Source organism: Haplochromis burtoni, unplaced genomic scaffold (genome assembly GCF_018398535.1).
Source record: "Haplochromis burtoni strain Fernald_Lab_line unplaced genomic scaffold, NCSU_Asbu1 Contig_1, whole genome shotgun sequence".
NCBI classification, from domain to species: Eukaryota; Metazoa; Chordata; class Actinopteri; order Cichliformes; family Cichlidae; genus Haplochromis; species Haplochromis burtoni.
Window position 1 is genome coordinate 6,160,468 of NW_024582362.1, and position 17,075 is coordinate 6,177,542.

The 17,075-nt window shown below is 38.7% G+C and overlaps 1 protein-coding gene across 2 annotated transcripts; it reads left to right on the forward strand.

Annotated features, from left to right (window-relative positions):
• The first annotated feature begins 6 nt into the window (after positions 1 to 6).
• On the forward strand, positions 7 to 16,485 carry hnf4g (hepatocyte nuclear factor 4, gamma). 2 transcript variants are annotated; one of them, XM_014332190.2, is made up of 11 exons: positions 7 to 3,962; positions 5,482 to 5,647; positions 5,893 to 5,987; positions 7,363 to 7,469; positions 7,595 to 7,744; positions 10,096 to 10,183; positions 10,556 to 10,708; positions 11,177 to 11,226; positions 11,515 to 11,701; positions 13,627 to 13,746; positions 14,008 to 16,485. In XM_014332190.2, the coding sequence occupies exons 1-11, from the start codon at positions 3,758 to 3,760 to the stop codon at positions 14,127 to 14,129; spliced, it is 1,443 nt and encodes a 480-aa protein (XP_014187676.1). In that variant the 5' UTR covers positions 7 to 3,757; the 3' UTR covers positions 14,130 to 16,485. The 2 variants fall into 2 exon arrangements, with proteins under 2 accessions (XP_014187676.1, XP_005912107.1); XM_005912045.2 differs by having other exon boundaries at positions 7 to 739.
• The last annotated feature ends 590 nt before the right edge of the window (positions 16,486 to 17,075 follow it).

Below are 17,075 nucleotides of genomic sequence, written 5' to 3' on the forward strand. Positions count from 1 at the left end.
AAACTATTACTGTTGTTATTACTATATATGTGTACTATGTCACAGCAAGCCGTGTTTTTATTCATGAGAAGATTTAAGGACTTTAATACTGTCTTTTGATTTTATTTCCTAATGCAGGCGCTCTTGCAATTTGCTGGTTTGTGCTTATAATAGAAAGGCTTCATACTTGGAATTTATAATGTTAGACTATGAAATTGGAGATCTCAGGATATTGTTTCTGTAAATCTGTGTACAAGGACTCTAAGTGGAAGTGAATACTTTTTAACTGTATTTGCACTTAACAGTTCAATCCTGTGTACATAGCCGATGTGAAGAAGAGAAATAAATGCTGTAAATTGTTATATCTCCCCCATTATTTTGTGAAACATTATCTCAAACCTTTTTTGGGTCTCAGAGGGCACACACACCTACACACACACAGACTCACACCTGGTGATCTTTTCCTTTTCAGTTTTATGGTCCTGGGTTACTGTTTAACATCCCCACCCTAGTTTGAGTTTGTTTAGTAAATCGATCTAATGACAGGGCTATGGTGGCGCCATCCAATGTGTCGCTTTCTGAATTATAGGCCGCTCAGCTCTCCAACCTTCCCTTTTAACGTGGTTGAACACCTTTACTATTTTCCCATGCTCAGTGTGACTTAGTCCAATGACACACTGAGGGGCTCAGGGCTGCTAGCTGTCGGAGAACAACGGTACACCTGGATAAATGCACATCCCGGACAGAAACAGAAACACAGGTAAGCCAAACATTTCTTTTTAAGTACACTGTCGCTGAAATTCAAATGGTTCACATCAGACTAAGAAGAGTAGAAGAAGTGTTGTTTTTGCTGTAGTGGGAGTGAAGGTTACCTTTGGTAGTTTTTCAAGGAAGTTTGTGAATGCGATCCCTTAAATCACGTGGTTTCTGTATTATGGTGGCAATGGTTGGACTCCTTGTTCGCACAAACGGCACCTGCTGCTATGTCCTGTAGCCAGTACTCTGTATCTGCAGGCATTTTGTAAAAAGCAGATAAGAAATACTAACTTTGCAACATGGGCTTGCGCTGATCGGGCGATAACCCATTTCATCTGCAGAAAGATGGTAATCTGTTCACGTGGTGTTTTTCTTCTACTATCACTGCATTTAATGTCCAATAGGACGATTCCATTTCTATAATGCAGTTCTATAATGAATTGATCTGAAGGAGGCGGAAGTTTTGCTCTTTATTTTTTTACTATTTACAAGAACATGCAACGCCTGTGTGAACAAAACTACTTGTTTTTTGCAAAAACCTTGACAATACATGAAGTATACACATATTGAGAAAAAGGAAACAACCCTTAGTTAATTTTTTAGCCCAGATTGCAATGGGATTGTTTTGCTGAGGCATTCCCAGAGTTGTTGATTGACTTTTGAGGCTGTGCATATCGGTCTGCCCTTTACTGTTCTGCTGTTCTGTTAGACTTAAACTTAACTATAATGTCTAAACCCACAGGACGCACTTCAGCTGAATTATTGATTTGTATTTTTTTAACTTTTTTTTTTCAGCTTGCATATACAGTAACGCTAACTTTTCACTGTGAAGAGTGAGAGTTGCAAAACCATAGTTAACTATTTATTTCATGCATCTAGTCTCTTGCATGTTCTCTTCCTCTCTTTTGCAACACATAAAAAAGAAATACTGTGTTAAAGACGTACAGTTTTAGGAGTGAATACTACTGAACTGCGTACTTAACTGTTTCCAGAGTATCAGGAAGTAAGGGTTTACTAGAGTCAGTAATCGAGGCTGATTGTCATCTGTGACTATTAAAACCTAGTCTAAATAGAAGCGACAGTATTATGGCCAGTTCACACAGATATAGCCTCTTAGCTATGGGTTTTATGGCCACAAAAGGCTTTTGGTTGCTAGGCAGATGCAAGCTTTCTCAGACATGTCCTGCAACAAGCCACAATACGTTTTTAGTATTACAACTGTTTCTATGAATGTGATTCTCATACATGAAAATCTTTTTAATTTAAATTTACGTCTAGGCTGATCTGCTTCTATATTATATTTTCTTTTTTTGCCAGGTGGCAGAATAGGCTTTCAATGTATCTGAGAGATCAACAAAATTAACAACCTACTGTAAAACAACACAAGCAGCTGATCACCCTCGCTGCTCCAAATGTTGTAGCTTCCTTAGTGCAAATCAGAAAGTGCTTTCTTATGTATTCAAAATGAAAAAGAGGGGAAAGATCAAAGGCACTCATCATTACAGAAATAAAGACCTCAATTGCTGTGCTTTCTGTCCTTGCTCTTAAGAATGGAAGGTGAAGCTTTAAAAAAGCCTTTTAGAGCGTTTAGGCTGTTCTGGATTAAAGATTTTTTTTACTTTTGAGTGAACATTGATTTTTCTTTCTATCTACAAGCCTAAGAGCACGATTCTTTGTTGTCTATTAAACTGTAATCACATAAGAACCTTTATTAGAAACTAACATGGAGCATCTGCATTTACCCTCATGCCTTTATACAGACTAAATGTGACCGTAAGGATGCAATTCTTCATCTTCCCTTTCCACAAATGTGATGAGTCAGGAGTCCTAACATTACTACCTGGTTAAAATGTAATCTCTCTATAATCTCTCTATCACATCGCTCTCTCTCTCTATCGCCTCTGTCTCTTAGTCCCTAACGCTTCCAATATTATAGAATATATCTGTTATTACCATGCAGCCAAGTGCTAATAGTGTTTTCTGTCATGTGTGCAATATTGTTGCCTAAACTGACCACACCATACCTGCACATATATGACGAACCCCTCAGACTGGGCCATTCACTGCTGATTTAGGGCATCAAATCTCCCATGACACTGCCTCTTATCATTTACAGTCTTCACAGCACAATGCCTCAAGCTGATTACCTTTAACCCACACGATAAGAGTTAGTGTAATGAAACCCCTGATTTAAATGGGTGGGTTAGGCACATGTTGATGGATTCATGCAAAGGTGGTCATATTGTGTTTTTAACATCCCTGACTGAAAATAGGAGGGTAACACCTGTTCAATTTGCACTTTAGAGTCAATTTGTACTGACTAATCTTGTTTGGTTTTTTTTGTTTGTTTGGTTTTTTTGCAAATAATTATTCTAACTGATATGAAACCATAGACATTGATGACTGAGCTAAAAAAAAACTATGAAAGAAGAAGAAATTAAAAGCAGTGTTGTTGGTGATGTTTAAAGTAGCAGTCAGATTATTTAGAAACTTGTAGTAGAAAAAGAGTAAATAAAGAGTTAAAAACAGTGGGTTGGGTGAACCCATGGTGTGTATGTGGATGCCTTAATGGGAGTTATCAGTGTTTTCTACTTCACTGCGTGTCCTTATAGATTATATCTGCTGAGGTGGTAGTGCTATTACTTCACCATTGATTAGATTAGGAAACCTGGGAAGGACACGCACAGTCACTCACACACACACACAAACACATACGTCAGATGCACATTCATACATGTTACTCTCTGTAAGAACAAATGCCTAAATTGTGCACATAGTGTGCAAGCGTTCTCCAAATAAATAAATAAAAGAGCAATGAAAGACAGAGGAGGGAAAGGAAATGTCTCTTTTCTCACTATCTATTCATCCCTGTGATAAGTGTATGAGAGAAGGGTAGATAAGTGAAGTGTAATAAGGTGAGAAGAACCCCAGCTCCTCCCCTCCTTATTGTTCAAGGCCCAATCAGATCAGATTATGGGTCTTTTATGACAGGGATCTCCCTTGTTATTTCTGAAAGAAATAGATGAAACAGAGGCAGGACTATAGGAAAAAAGAAGAGAAGAGAAGAGAAGAGAGAGAAAACCAGGCTCAAACAGGAATGAAGTATCCTCCTACTCCTCAGAGTAAAACTCTGTTAGATATGGAAGTAGCCAACTACTGTGAAGGCCTGGATCCTTCGTACAACACGCTGGGCTTTGAGCATGCAGAGGTACTCTATGTAGGACGAGGTAAGTGTGTGCAAATACAGACAGATTCACACCAAAACACAAACAAGTCAAGCACACAGAAAGACATACATTGAAAGATAGGCCACTCTCTCACATACTTATCAGGGCCTTTAGATTGATCTGATTGGGTCATCAGCCCGAGTACTGGATGAGGAGTTGTGGCTGTTTGTTAAATAAGACAGTCACTGATGAAGTTTAGTGACAGCAGCTGAACGCAAATGAGTTGCTATTTGCAGAAAGAGGGGAAATGTGTTTGATGTGTTTGATATGCTCAAGTGCACTGCTTGGGAAACTCTGACTGATGTTTTAATACTGACTGCCAGTGTGTATGTGTGTCTTGCTTGACACCATTATGTATAGTAAATCCCACTTGCCTGTTGTTGCCTGTGTATGTGTGTGTATGTGTGTATGCGTCATGAAAGGAAGTGTGTGTTGTGAAGGAAATAAAAGGGCTGTGTCAAAGTTTGAGGGGGACTAAATGAATGATAACCAAGCAGTTTAGGCAGAAACTGCAGGAATGTGTCATAAAGATATTTTACTGGACAGCAAGCACAAATCTCTGTGATACACGGGCGTTACCTCAGCATGGAAGGAAAATTAGTCAAACATTTACTGTAGACACTCATTGACTCATTTAACAATGGCACTGGCCCGTGTGAGACCAAATGAGTTGTGCGCAGTAGAAATTTAAACATGTATGTGTTCGATGCATCTTGAGTTTTTACTCGATCGACATTTAGTAGACTTTAACAGAACAACTTAGATGGAGGCAGCGATGATGGTGATGGTTTCTATTACAGTGACGATGCTGGTGATAATGGTAGAGAATAGAAATAAAGACAATGACAATCATTTTTTGTCATTAACAGCAATGTCTGGTAATACCAGACATCCTCCAAAACAATGCACAACACATTTACCAGAGAAGTATCAGCAGTGTTATGGGTTTCCTTCAGTGATAAATGGTTTGAGGGGGGGGGGTTGTTTTTTTGGGGACATTTTGATATTTGTTATTTCTGGAGTAAGGCTTCACACAGTGACTAATTAACAAAACATTTTATACCTTAATTGCTCCCACAGAGGCACTACACTGAGGAGTTAAAGGAAAAAATCTAACCCCCCAGGGGATGTAGCGGGTCTAATGGTGAAGGGGCATTTTGCTGACCTACCGAGTGGGACTTTTGAGTTCCTTTGGGGATAAAAGTCATTACAAAATCACCTTTAATCCGATGATCATTTCCTGATCAGAGTGGCCTCTTTCGTGATCCAAAAGCCCCCACCCACAGGGCTTTAGGGGTCACTGAATAGCTTGAAATGTGTGAAAATAATGTGAACTGTATGCTACGGTCTTTCATATCACCACATGGTTATTGGAGATTGGGGACCAAAGTGTCAAAATCTCCATCATCATCATAAAATGCACAAAGTGAATCACTTTTGAAAGAATGACGTGTGCATAATGCATATGCATTTGTATTTACCTGTGTGAGTGTTTTATTTTGTTTTTTTGGTGCTCCAGACAGCATGCCGACAGAGCCAAGCCTGCCTGGTCCAGATGGGATCATTAGTAACTGTGCAATCTGTGGAGATAAAGCCACAGGGAAACACTATGGAGCCTCCAGCTGTGATGGCTGCAAAGGCTTCTTCAGACGCTCGATACGCAAGAGCCACGTCTATACCTGCAGGTACAGTTTGCAAAGATACACTGTGCAAGCATGAAATGCATAATGTGTGTATGCATGTGGGAAATATAAGAAATAGTTCATGCAATTGTCATAAATATCATCACAAATGTGCTTTTATACTCATGCACCCTTAAGATAATTTGCCAAAAATAGTGATAATTTGCTTTTTGTTTCAGGGTTGCATACTTTATTGTCGAATGATATGTCACAATTTTCTTGCTCTGATAACTTTGCATGTTCTGAAGGTTCAGCAGACAGTGCGTCGTGGATAAAGATAAGAGGAACCAGTGTCGTTTCTGCAGACTCAACAAATGCTTCAGAGCTGGCATGAAAAAAGAAGGTAGTGAAACCTCTTTTGAATGAGACGCGAAGTGAAATTGTTACACCTACATGCAGAGAATAGAGATAGAGTCTTCCTGATCTTTTACGTTTCTGCATATATGTTGCACAAAATTGTCAAACAAATTTTAATATTAGACAAAGATAACCTGAGTAAATACAAAATGCATTTTTTAAACAATGATTTCATTCATCTGTCAGATCAGATAAATCAAGAAAGTGAGAAATCAAGTAGGCTGAAAGGTCACTTGCCTCAATTACGGTCAGAGTTCATGATTCAACAATAAGAAAGCGACTTGGCAATGATGATCTGGTCCTGCTCTGCTACTTCAGGACTTGAATGACTTGCCATAACTGATGGAACCATGAATTCTGCTCTTTACATAAAGAAGACCATCTGTCATCAGTCAAACTTAAGTGTTCTCAAGTTATGCAGCAGAACATTGATCCAAAACACTCCGGAAGTGTCTAGTTGAAGTCTGGACTCAAATCCTACTGAGATGCTTCGGCGTGACCTTAAAGAGGCTGTTCATGCTCAAAATGAAATGGAATAAAAATAGTTTTCCAAAGTGGGCCAGAGTTTTTCCACCGCGATGTGAATGACTCATTGCACAACCAGTTATTAAGTTTAGGGGCCATTTACTTTTCCACGTAGGGCCAGGTGGGTTTAGATAACTGTCAACCAGTATTTACCCGAGTTATCTTTGTCTAATATTAAAATTGGTTCCATCATCTGAAACATGTAAATGTGGCAAATATGCAAAAAGATAAGGCATCATGAAGAGGGCCAATCCCTCACAGCACTGTATGTACATTATATACACACTATGAAGGAGAAGTACCTTTCTTAGTGAGGTTTAATGACAAAGTGGAAAATTAAAATGAGAGAAGAAATTACTTCTGTCAGAGAAACCGACAACTGCTTCAAGATGGATGAAATGGGCTCTGCCATAAAACAGGTGTTTACTTAGTGTGTGTTTGTATTTATGAGGGGTATAACCTTGGTACAGAGTTTTACAACCCCTAATCATGTGTTATTTAAACATGTTGTTCTGGATTGTATCAGGTTAACGTTTGACTCCCTTTGTTGATGAGAGTCTGTAATGCTATTTTTCCTAATTATTAACTGTCGTAGTGTATGCAGGCATCTCTTAACACTCATAAATTACTTAAAATTTAAAGCCTCAAAACTGGAAAACCAGGAATAAAGCTTCATTATTGTTACTTTGTTACCCTTTTTTGGGGGGGGGGGGGGGGGGGGGGGGGCTATTTGACTGGTAAAGTGTTGGAGATGTTGCTTCTTCACTGTTCCCTTTTTTAGATTGCTTCCTCTTTCATGCATACACACAGCCATAATTATGTTTGTGATATATTAGCTGTGCAAAATGAGAGGGATCGGATCAGTTCCCGAAGAAGTATCTCCGACTCCCAAGACCTTCCAACTATTACTATTTTGGCCCAAGCAGAATCATTGTCCCACCAGGTGATAATCCCTTTATAAATTTCTTATTTTAAATCTCTTTTATGTTTGTATGTTAGTTGATGAACTTTATCAGTAACATGAGTGACCTGTAACCTGCAAGCTGTTCAATTCCTCTTCTCCGGCAGAGCACTACTCCGGTTGGAATAGCAGACTTGTCAGAGCAGAAGTCAGCCACTGTAGGGGACATATGTGATTCTATGAGACAGCAGTTATTGGTGTTGGTGGAATGGGCCAAATATATTCCTACTTTTGGAGAACTTCCACTGGATGACCAGGTAACTGGCTGTTCTGCCTGCTTTGCAATCTGTGACTGTGACATTTCTTCTTTGCATGTAATGAGTGTCATGCATACAGTACTGCGCAAAAGTCTTGAGCTGCCCCTCACTTCCTAATATATGATAGCAAATGGCTATAGCAATGTACTGTAACATCTAAAAACATACATGGAAAGACTTTGTACAGAGTTTGGACAATCCTAAGGAACTTGAAGTTTGGTATGACTGCCTTTAATATCCAATTCAACCTAAAATTTCTTGCCATTTCTTGACGTAGTCTTAAAGGCCATTCTAAAGCTATTCTTTGAATGTTATGTTCTCAGTCCCAATTAAGTCACACTGCTTCAATAATGTTAAGGTCCAGGCTCTTGCAAGGCCAATCCATGTTTGACAAGATTCACAGCACCACTGGCTGAGAGCCTCCACCATAATTTACAGGTTTCTGTGGACAATCACTGCTGTGCCTCTCTCCTGATCTCCTTTGTATATATTGATGACACAGTCCAGTTCTTGCCCATGGCTTCTTGACAGCCACCTTTGCACTGAGGCTATTTCTACTAAGACTTGGTTAACAGCTGAAGGGCCAGATGTAGGGATGGGTATCGTTTAGGTTTTATCCAATACCAGTACCAAACTGGTACTTTTGAAACGGTGCCGGTGCTTAAATGGTGCTCTAACCGGTGCTTAAAGAATGGAGAACACAAAATTGGTCCAAAAAGCTCTCATGTTCAGCTGTTTTTTTGTAAAAAGATAACAATGTTAGCCTTTTCTGCAGCTATAGGGGATTTATGGTATCACTCTTGGATGGAAGCAGTGCTTAAACAATGCAAAAAACAAACTTTGTCCAAAAACCTCTCATGTTTAGCTGTTTCCCACTTTTTCTTTGGTCATTTTAGCCTTTTTGGCCAGGGTGAAGAGAGTATCTGCCATCAAACAAGACGACAGCCGCATGTAACTACGACGGTGTTTGCTAGTTCACCTTACATGCATTAATTCAATAACGTGGTTAGCTTACACACGAACAACATTAAGCTACTCACGCAGAGAAGAACGGCTGCTGCTGCCATCATCATCCCTCATCATTTCTGCTACACTGGCCGGGCTACGGGCCAGGACTCTACTCTTCGGGTTCTTGGGGGATGTTACTAAATCCTAGTCCGATAACAGGCAACCCACCCGCAGTAGATGTGCACGGTGTGAGGTCTCGCAGCAAGCTATCAAATACGGCGCATTTCTCGGCTTTTAACAAAATGCTATACATCGCCAGGTGTTTCATCAGACTCGAGGTGTTACCTCCTTTGCACAGTATCACCTTAAAGCACTTGTTGCAGGCTGCTGAGTTTGCATCTTTTGCTGAGAAGTACAGCCAGAATTTGACCGCTTCGCCTTGGGCATTTTTAATCTGTAGCTCTGCTCTAAAAGAACGTACGTACCTGGGCCCGCCTACTACGCTTGCAAAGGTAAAATGATTGGCTAGAATCCAAAGTGTATGACATCTCAGGAAAAAAAAGCACCGAAATAAAGCACCGAAATGTGCGCACCGGATACCGGTACCCATCCCTAGCCAGATGCACATTTTAGTTGCTGAGGTCCTTGCTGGAGTTTTCCTATTTCTTAATGACGTGACTTCAGTTACTCTTCATCTTCTGCACATACTGTTTAGGCTTGCCGCATCGTCTTTTGTCCTCCACCTGTACAGATTCTCTATGTTATTACACACATTGCTGAGATATGCCAAATTTTCAAGTAACAGCTTTTTGAGAATCCCCTTGCAGGTGCAAAAAAATAATATATTTTATGCCTGTGAAACTGTGTTATCTTTGCCATTTGCCATAAATTCAACTAAGGAAAGGGGAAGAAATTGTGGGGTTTTTTAGGTTGCTAGCAACAAAGTGCTCAAAGATACAATTTAAAATGGTTTCTTTTCCAGAGTTGTTATGTGTAGACAGAACATTGGTTAATCCCTTGAGTTACACTCCTTTTTTATGCTTGAATGATTCATAGGTCCGTTTGAAATAGCTTAACAAAAAGCAGAGCGAAACAAAACAAATAAACATTCCTCTGAAAACAGTCAGGTACAAAGCCCTTCAGACATCCTGGAGAACTATTGATTAAGACCACTTTAAAAAATTAGAAGCAAGCACTTGGAACCAAAATATAGAGAAATGAGGGTGGACTCAGGACATTTGTACAATACTGTACTTATTATCTCATGCCTGGTTTTGGAAACAAATTTTCAGCACTTGTTGATGTGCGAGGTTTGAAAACAGAATATTTGAAGGTAATGATTAAATTTGAGGCATTGTTACATTGTTTCTGTTCTTTGTTTACCTGTGTGTGTTTGTCCATAGGTGAGCTTGCTTCGGGCTCATGCTGGTGAACACCTCTTGCTTGGGGTTGCCAAAAGGTCAATGCCATTCAAGGACTTCCTGCTTTTAGGTAGAAACCAATGACTAGAAAGGCCTCTTCCTTATGTGTGGTGAAGTCATGTGGACTTAGAATGATTAACTAAAGCTTTCTGTTTCTCTGTGACTTCAGAAGTTTTTCTTGTAAATTACATTATTCATTATCGATACATCATACTGTAAGCAACTACAAACAATCAGGCACTTTTATACTTCTTAAGATCTCCACACCTATTTTCCATAGCCCATTGCCCTGCCTAAAAGAGAGTCTACAAGTTTCTCTGAAGGAAACAAAAATCCACCTGGCTCCAAAAGCACATACCACAGCGCTCCACCTCATACACACCTATGTTCAGTACCTACTTCATCTCAACACTGCCGCTAACTTTACTCACTGTCCCTGCAGGTAGTGGCTGTGTGATCCACAGAGACAGTCCTGAACCAGAGATCTGTAGGGTAGCCAACAGAGTCCTGGATGAGCTGGTGCGGCCCTTCCAGGAAATACAAATAGATGAAAACGAGTTTGCAGCACTCAAGGCTATTGTCTTTTTTGACCCAGGTAATGAATAAAAAGTGGCATTTAACCCCAGAACCAGTAAAAATAGTAAACCACATATGATGACAGACATCACAATCAATTTGAACAGACGATTTTATCTTGTTTGCATTGCCTTTTCTGCTCATATCCATCTTTCCCAACATGTCCCGGCTAGATTTCTCCTCAAAGTTAGGTCCCAATCCCTCTCTTGCCTCTTTACATTACCCTAGTGTGACCACAATCCCTGCCCCCATGTTTTGTTACTCCCTCCCTTTTCTATCCCCTTCACTAAATCCTTCATTTTGCACTTCATGCCAAAGTTTGACCATAATCATTCCATCAATTCCACTCATATCCGCAATTCCATCCATGATCTTTCCATTTTTATTTATTTATTTATCCTGTGCTGCCCCGTCCCTCAATCCTGTCCTATATCCCTTCCCCGCCTTAACGCAACCCCCCTTCCTTGCTTTGCCTTCCATTCTGCAGATGCAAAGTCTTTGCGGGATCCTTCGAAGATTAAGACCATGCGACTGCAGGTAGGTCAAGCATTTGACCTTTCTAGATTGTTGCGGGACATCTGGTCGTTCTAGGATATTTTTATCTTTTATCTTTTTTTTTTTTTTTAAATTTTCAGTCATGTAAATGATTTTGATTTCAAAAGCAACCATCCTGTCAATGTCAACCTCAATGTCATCATGTATTTTTCTTTTAATTTATGCACATCTTCTTTCAATATGTCAGCAAAATTAAAGAAAAATGGATTTTGCTTATAATGACAGTGACATGTGACCACATAGGGACTCTGTGTTTGTGCGTGCGCGCAGGTTCAGATGAGTCTGGAAGACTACATTAATGATCGTCAGTATGACTCCAGGGGTCGTTTTGGAGAGCTGTTACTCCTGCTGCCCACCCTGCAGAGCATCACCTGGCAGATGATCGAACAGCTCCAGTTCATTAAGTTTTGCGGCCTGGCCAAGATAGACAACCTGTTGCATGAAATGCTTCTAGGAGGTGAGATTGGCTGATGTCTGTGCTTGTAAATGTGCAGAAAAAACAAATTTGACCTTGAGCACTACCACCAAATCCTCTGCTGAAATTTCTCAGTGCAGAATTATGAAGCACTGCGGAAAACGAAAAGAATACTTGCTCGAAAGTTTTCTAGTTTATATACAGGAGGCAAAAAGTTAAAGATTTTACACAATAACTTTGTACAATACGCATTTATATTTATATTACGTTAAGCTGAAATAGAATAAACCGGGTACATAAGATGCTGCTAGGGACATCTGCAAACACATCTAAATGTATATAAATACGGGAAATCTGAAGTTAAAGCTACAGTGCATCAAATATATTCTCAGGAGGGCCATGACAGACAATTGAAGCTTGAAACATAAACTAAAAAGTCATCTCCAAAAATGTTTTCCAGTTTTCACCATATATGCTTAAAAAAACCCTCCATGATATGACAACCCGACTTAAAAGAAAGAGCACAGAAATAGCTGCACTTGTTGCATTTGCCAGCATCTTGTCAGAACGTAGAACGAAACCACACACAAAACGCAGTGATAAAAACTCTCAGGCTATTCAAATTCTGTTAAGATGACATTATATTTAGCAGTGAGTATGATCAAGCAAAACTGAAAGACAAAAGGAAAGATCCTGTATAGCTTATAAACATCTATAAAAAACAATGTGTCTTCTCATATCAAGTAATTTTTTTAGCCTTACTCATGAATGACACAGACATATATGTATATATAAACTTGTTTAAACAGAAAGAAAGACGGCTTACAGGTTATGTTAGTATGTCTGGTAATAATCACCAAAAACAGACAAAAATGTAACCTGTAATTTTTTTAAAAAGTGCTTTAGGGGATTTTTTCTACAATAATTTAAGATCACAATTGTAGCCTCATGGTTTCACATTCTGCCTTTGGTCTTTTAACTTCAAACTGCTGCCTTCATAGTAATTCATTTATATTTTAAAGAAATGTTGTATATATAATACAGGAATCATTAACAACACCCACATAACCAATATGAAAAATTAAGTCTTACATAAAAACTTTTTGCAGTACTTACAGCTTCTTTAGCTTTACTTGAATGAAATGTCACCTGTTAAGTTCTACGGCTGTGATATTTATGGACCATATTTCTTATTCTTTAATCTGTATTCGGTGGTGACTCGAACAGAACATTGATTCAAATTTTCGTGACCGTGAAATCATGTACGGGCGACATACACATATCGGAGAACATAACATGGCATCCTCTGGGGAATGATGAAGTGAACATGATACACCAAAATCAAAAGAACTGGGACTTACTGTATATGTGACAATGTCTGTACAAAGGTTCATTCAGGTTGGCCCATCTTTTTAAAAGGAAATAGGATATCTACACACATACAAACAAACTAGCTGAAAATTCAGTGAGTTAATATATTTTAATGTGAACAGACCTCTCACCTGTAGAAACACTCAAAACCCTAACCGCTTTGCAACTGTAATATGGTAAAAGCTGAATAAAAGTTAGTCTGGTTACAACAGTTTAATTTTAAATTTGTTTAATTTTACTGAGTGGTATACATAAATAACATAGTCTCTACATTTACAGGGGATGGTAGGAAGTAGCCCAGACTACTGAGGTAGATGAGAGGGGGTTCAACTTTCAAAATTTTATCACTGCATGTAATGTTATTTAGCACTACATAATTATACATTTATCTGACATGGCAACACAGTTTTAAGGGCGCAACAAGGAGTGGCAATCAAATTTCAGGGAGGTAGTGGCACCCCAGGTGCCCCCTTTATCCACACCCCTGAACATAAAGTAGAGCATGAAACAAAGTAGGAAGAAATCTGCAAAATTACTCTGGTTACAACTTCATCACTGTGTGTTGAAGTTTATTTGCACCTGTGTTATATTTTAAGGGCTTGCAACAGAACCCACACACCTGCACCATTCAGCACACACCCAGCTGGCCCAGGACCCTGTGACTGGACACACATTGGTCATCAGTACCATGCCTGTTAATCACACTCCACAAATAGGTAAGTTTCTGGATGCTATCAGTTAACACACACACAAACAAAAATGCATGCAGTCATGTAAAGTGCATTCAGTAACACTGGAGCAAACGTGACACACACACAAACAAACACAAACTTTATCTTATCTAAGGAGTGTGTCCAAAAACAAAATGTTTTTTTTTTAAATTATGCTTCAACAAAGTAATTAAAATCTGTAATATATATCTATGTATATCACACAATCCTACAAATGTTGCTTTGTCCCTGTCTCTTTTCCTGCAGCCTCTCCAGACACTCCCATCCCATCGCCCCCGCAGGGTCCTGCACCGGAAATGTACAAACATTTTCCCCAGCCTGTTTGTCCTCCAGCGAGCCCTTCACCTTCTGCACAGACAGACCCCTGACTCTTTCCTGCATTATGTCAACGAATCTGACAGCAGATCAGTTTCCTTGCCCCCTGTTCATTATCCAGGCATGGTATGAAAATTATGACAGAAATCTCTGTTCAGTGTCAACAGTTAGACTTTCCTACCCCATGACTCCTGGAGCTCCTGATACAATATCCTAACCGGTTATGTGCACCACATTTCAAGGTTTTATTTTCTTACAGTGGCAAAACTCACAAAAGAAAAGCACAATTTTTATGCAGTCTTTTTCAGGTACAACCCTGTCTGTGTGTGTCTGCGTGTGTGTCTATGCTTATTTGCTTATTTCCTGGCACCAGAGTGTTTGGCAGCGCAGACTCTGGGTATCCTGATCAGGCGGCGCAGTCAAACATTGGTGCTCATTTTAGCACAAAATTGTATTTGCCTTAAAACACGCTCAGACCATGTCTTACCCATAGTCATCACACCGCAGCAAGAATGATACTGCTTCCACTGTAGTCACTGATATGAAAGAGGGATTGTATTTAAGTTGCGATGATGGCACAGCAGCAACTTTATTATTCATTTAAATCTCCAGACTTGGCAGCAGGATCCGTCAACTAAAGGCATGTTCTCTGTTTTTCTGAGCATCACACTAGAAAGCTATTTCTCAGAGATTTAACAGTGAAATCATCTGGAGTAATGCAGCTGTCCCCAGGATGAGTCCCGAGCTCCATCAAAATACGTTCGCACACACACACACACACACACACACACACACACACACACACACACACACACACACACACACACACATATATATTATGTGTAATACAAAGTCCAGACTCTATCTAAACTTATATATATTCACATTACATTCGTACAATATTTCATTTTGACCACTGGAATCATATTCATAAATATTTGCTCACATGACTTTCATCCAACCTGAATGTTGAACAAGTAAACATGTTGGTGAAAACATTTTAAAACAAGCTCAAATGCATGCCTTCCAAATTTATTTTTAAATATCAGGGATAGACTCCCGCAGGGGTCCAGTAGCCTTTAATTTCGCTGTGCTGAGTAAGGAAGATAAAAGCTTGCAGCACACCGGAAGAAAAAAAAAAGTCCAGATGGTGGCGGCAGGAGCTCTCTTCATGGTTTTGCTGAATTTCAGTCTGACCGTTTGTTTAACAAAATTATCTCTAAGTGACCTGAAGACCGTTTATTTTGTTTGATGAGTATTTTAAACTGGTATTTTGCAGAGAGACTCTTTTATATTTAGAATGCTGACTTTACTTTTAAGACATAAATGGGTCTGTTTAAATAAGCACTGCTGACAGCCTATTTAAGGTGATGTAGCTTGATTTTTATTTTGAAATTTGTGTGCTTTCTGTTTCACCTGTTGCTGCTTTTGTGTCTGAGCCTCCATCTGTGTTTGGTCTCAAGAAAATTGAGCCCTCAGAGTTTAATATTCTGCTGCAAAACTGGGATTAATGAAAGAAGTTGTGCATCTATGTGGTCACTTAAAACCATTAACTGACTGATGGTATTCAAGTCAGTAAGGCACCCTTCTTGCTTAGTAAAATGAAAATGTTTTTTTTAACTTTCTTTCTTGTCTTAAATTTCTTACTTGATTGGTTATACATATATATAAAACATATATCTACTGTAGATCAATCCTAATGTACTAAACTGTACAGTTTATAACTTATCTGAAAATATGTGAATGTACAAAAATTGCTTTTATTCATTATAGGAAAAAAAGCTATTGCAAAAAAATAAATATAAAAAAAATTAAAGATACTCAGGAAAAAAAGCTGGCTATCACAAAAATAATACTGTTCTTTTGGGCCTAATACATCTAAAACTGTGCTCACCTCTGAACTACAGTATGTACACAGGAAGTAAATGACAGTTATGCAACAAAATTATATATATATTTAAATTTGTGGTTAATATTTGATACTGAGTTATAATACACATAGCTTACACAATGAGACTTTCCTGATATACATACATATATTAATATAATAAAGATCAGAATTGCAGTAATGAAATTCATGATAAATGCAGAGAGGAATGTGGATAATATTTAACTTGCTGTATATATTCAAAATTACAGAAAATATAAATCCATTCAGTTTCTTGAATCAGCTGTATATTTTGGTTGGTTTGTACTGATCATGTGTACATTTCTGAATTTATATGTTGATTAAAAGACAATCTTTAAGAATTGCTTGTGAATGAATTTGTCAATTTGGATTAACTGTAATGACCTTGCCATTCAGTACATTATGCTGTAGCACAGTACTACCCTCTAGCTGTCAAGAGGTGAAATACAACAGCGTGCCAGGTGTACTACTTGTTGTATATGTAATATATGAAATATTATATGTCTATGCATTCATTCATTTTTGTGTTTTATAAAACAAATAAAAAAATGTCTGGAAAAAAAGATGATTCCTTTCCAATTTATCTGTTTCTACAACCATAAAAAGTAATTTCAGTATAGGGTTTTTTTGCTATATGGAAAAAAGGTAAAATTGACTTTTTTTTCCATATTTGGAAAGGAAGACAATATAGACACAGATAATGACAAATTGGCAGAAATATATTTCAATATGGTTTACCCACATTCAGTAATAGTGAGTGTGGCTTGTCTATTACTTCCCTCATGGAAGTCATCACATTCCCCCATAGTTCCACTGGTCAGGGGTATACAGTTTGTATCCAAAGCTTTATTGGCAAGCTATTGAGACCACAGCGCCGGACGACGCTGCTCATCTAAAAGCAAACCAGCTTCCCCCCGTGGTCCATCTGAGGAAAACACATTTTTGAGACAAACATTGAAGCCAAACTCGAATGCAAAGCTGTAATTTACAATAAAACTAAGCTGAGCAGGGGCCAACTGTACTTTTAAATCTGTGATTCTGCTTACGTCCGTCCACACGCAATCATTTTATGGAGGTTTATGTGTATGTG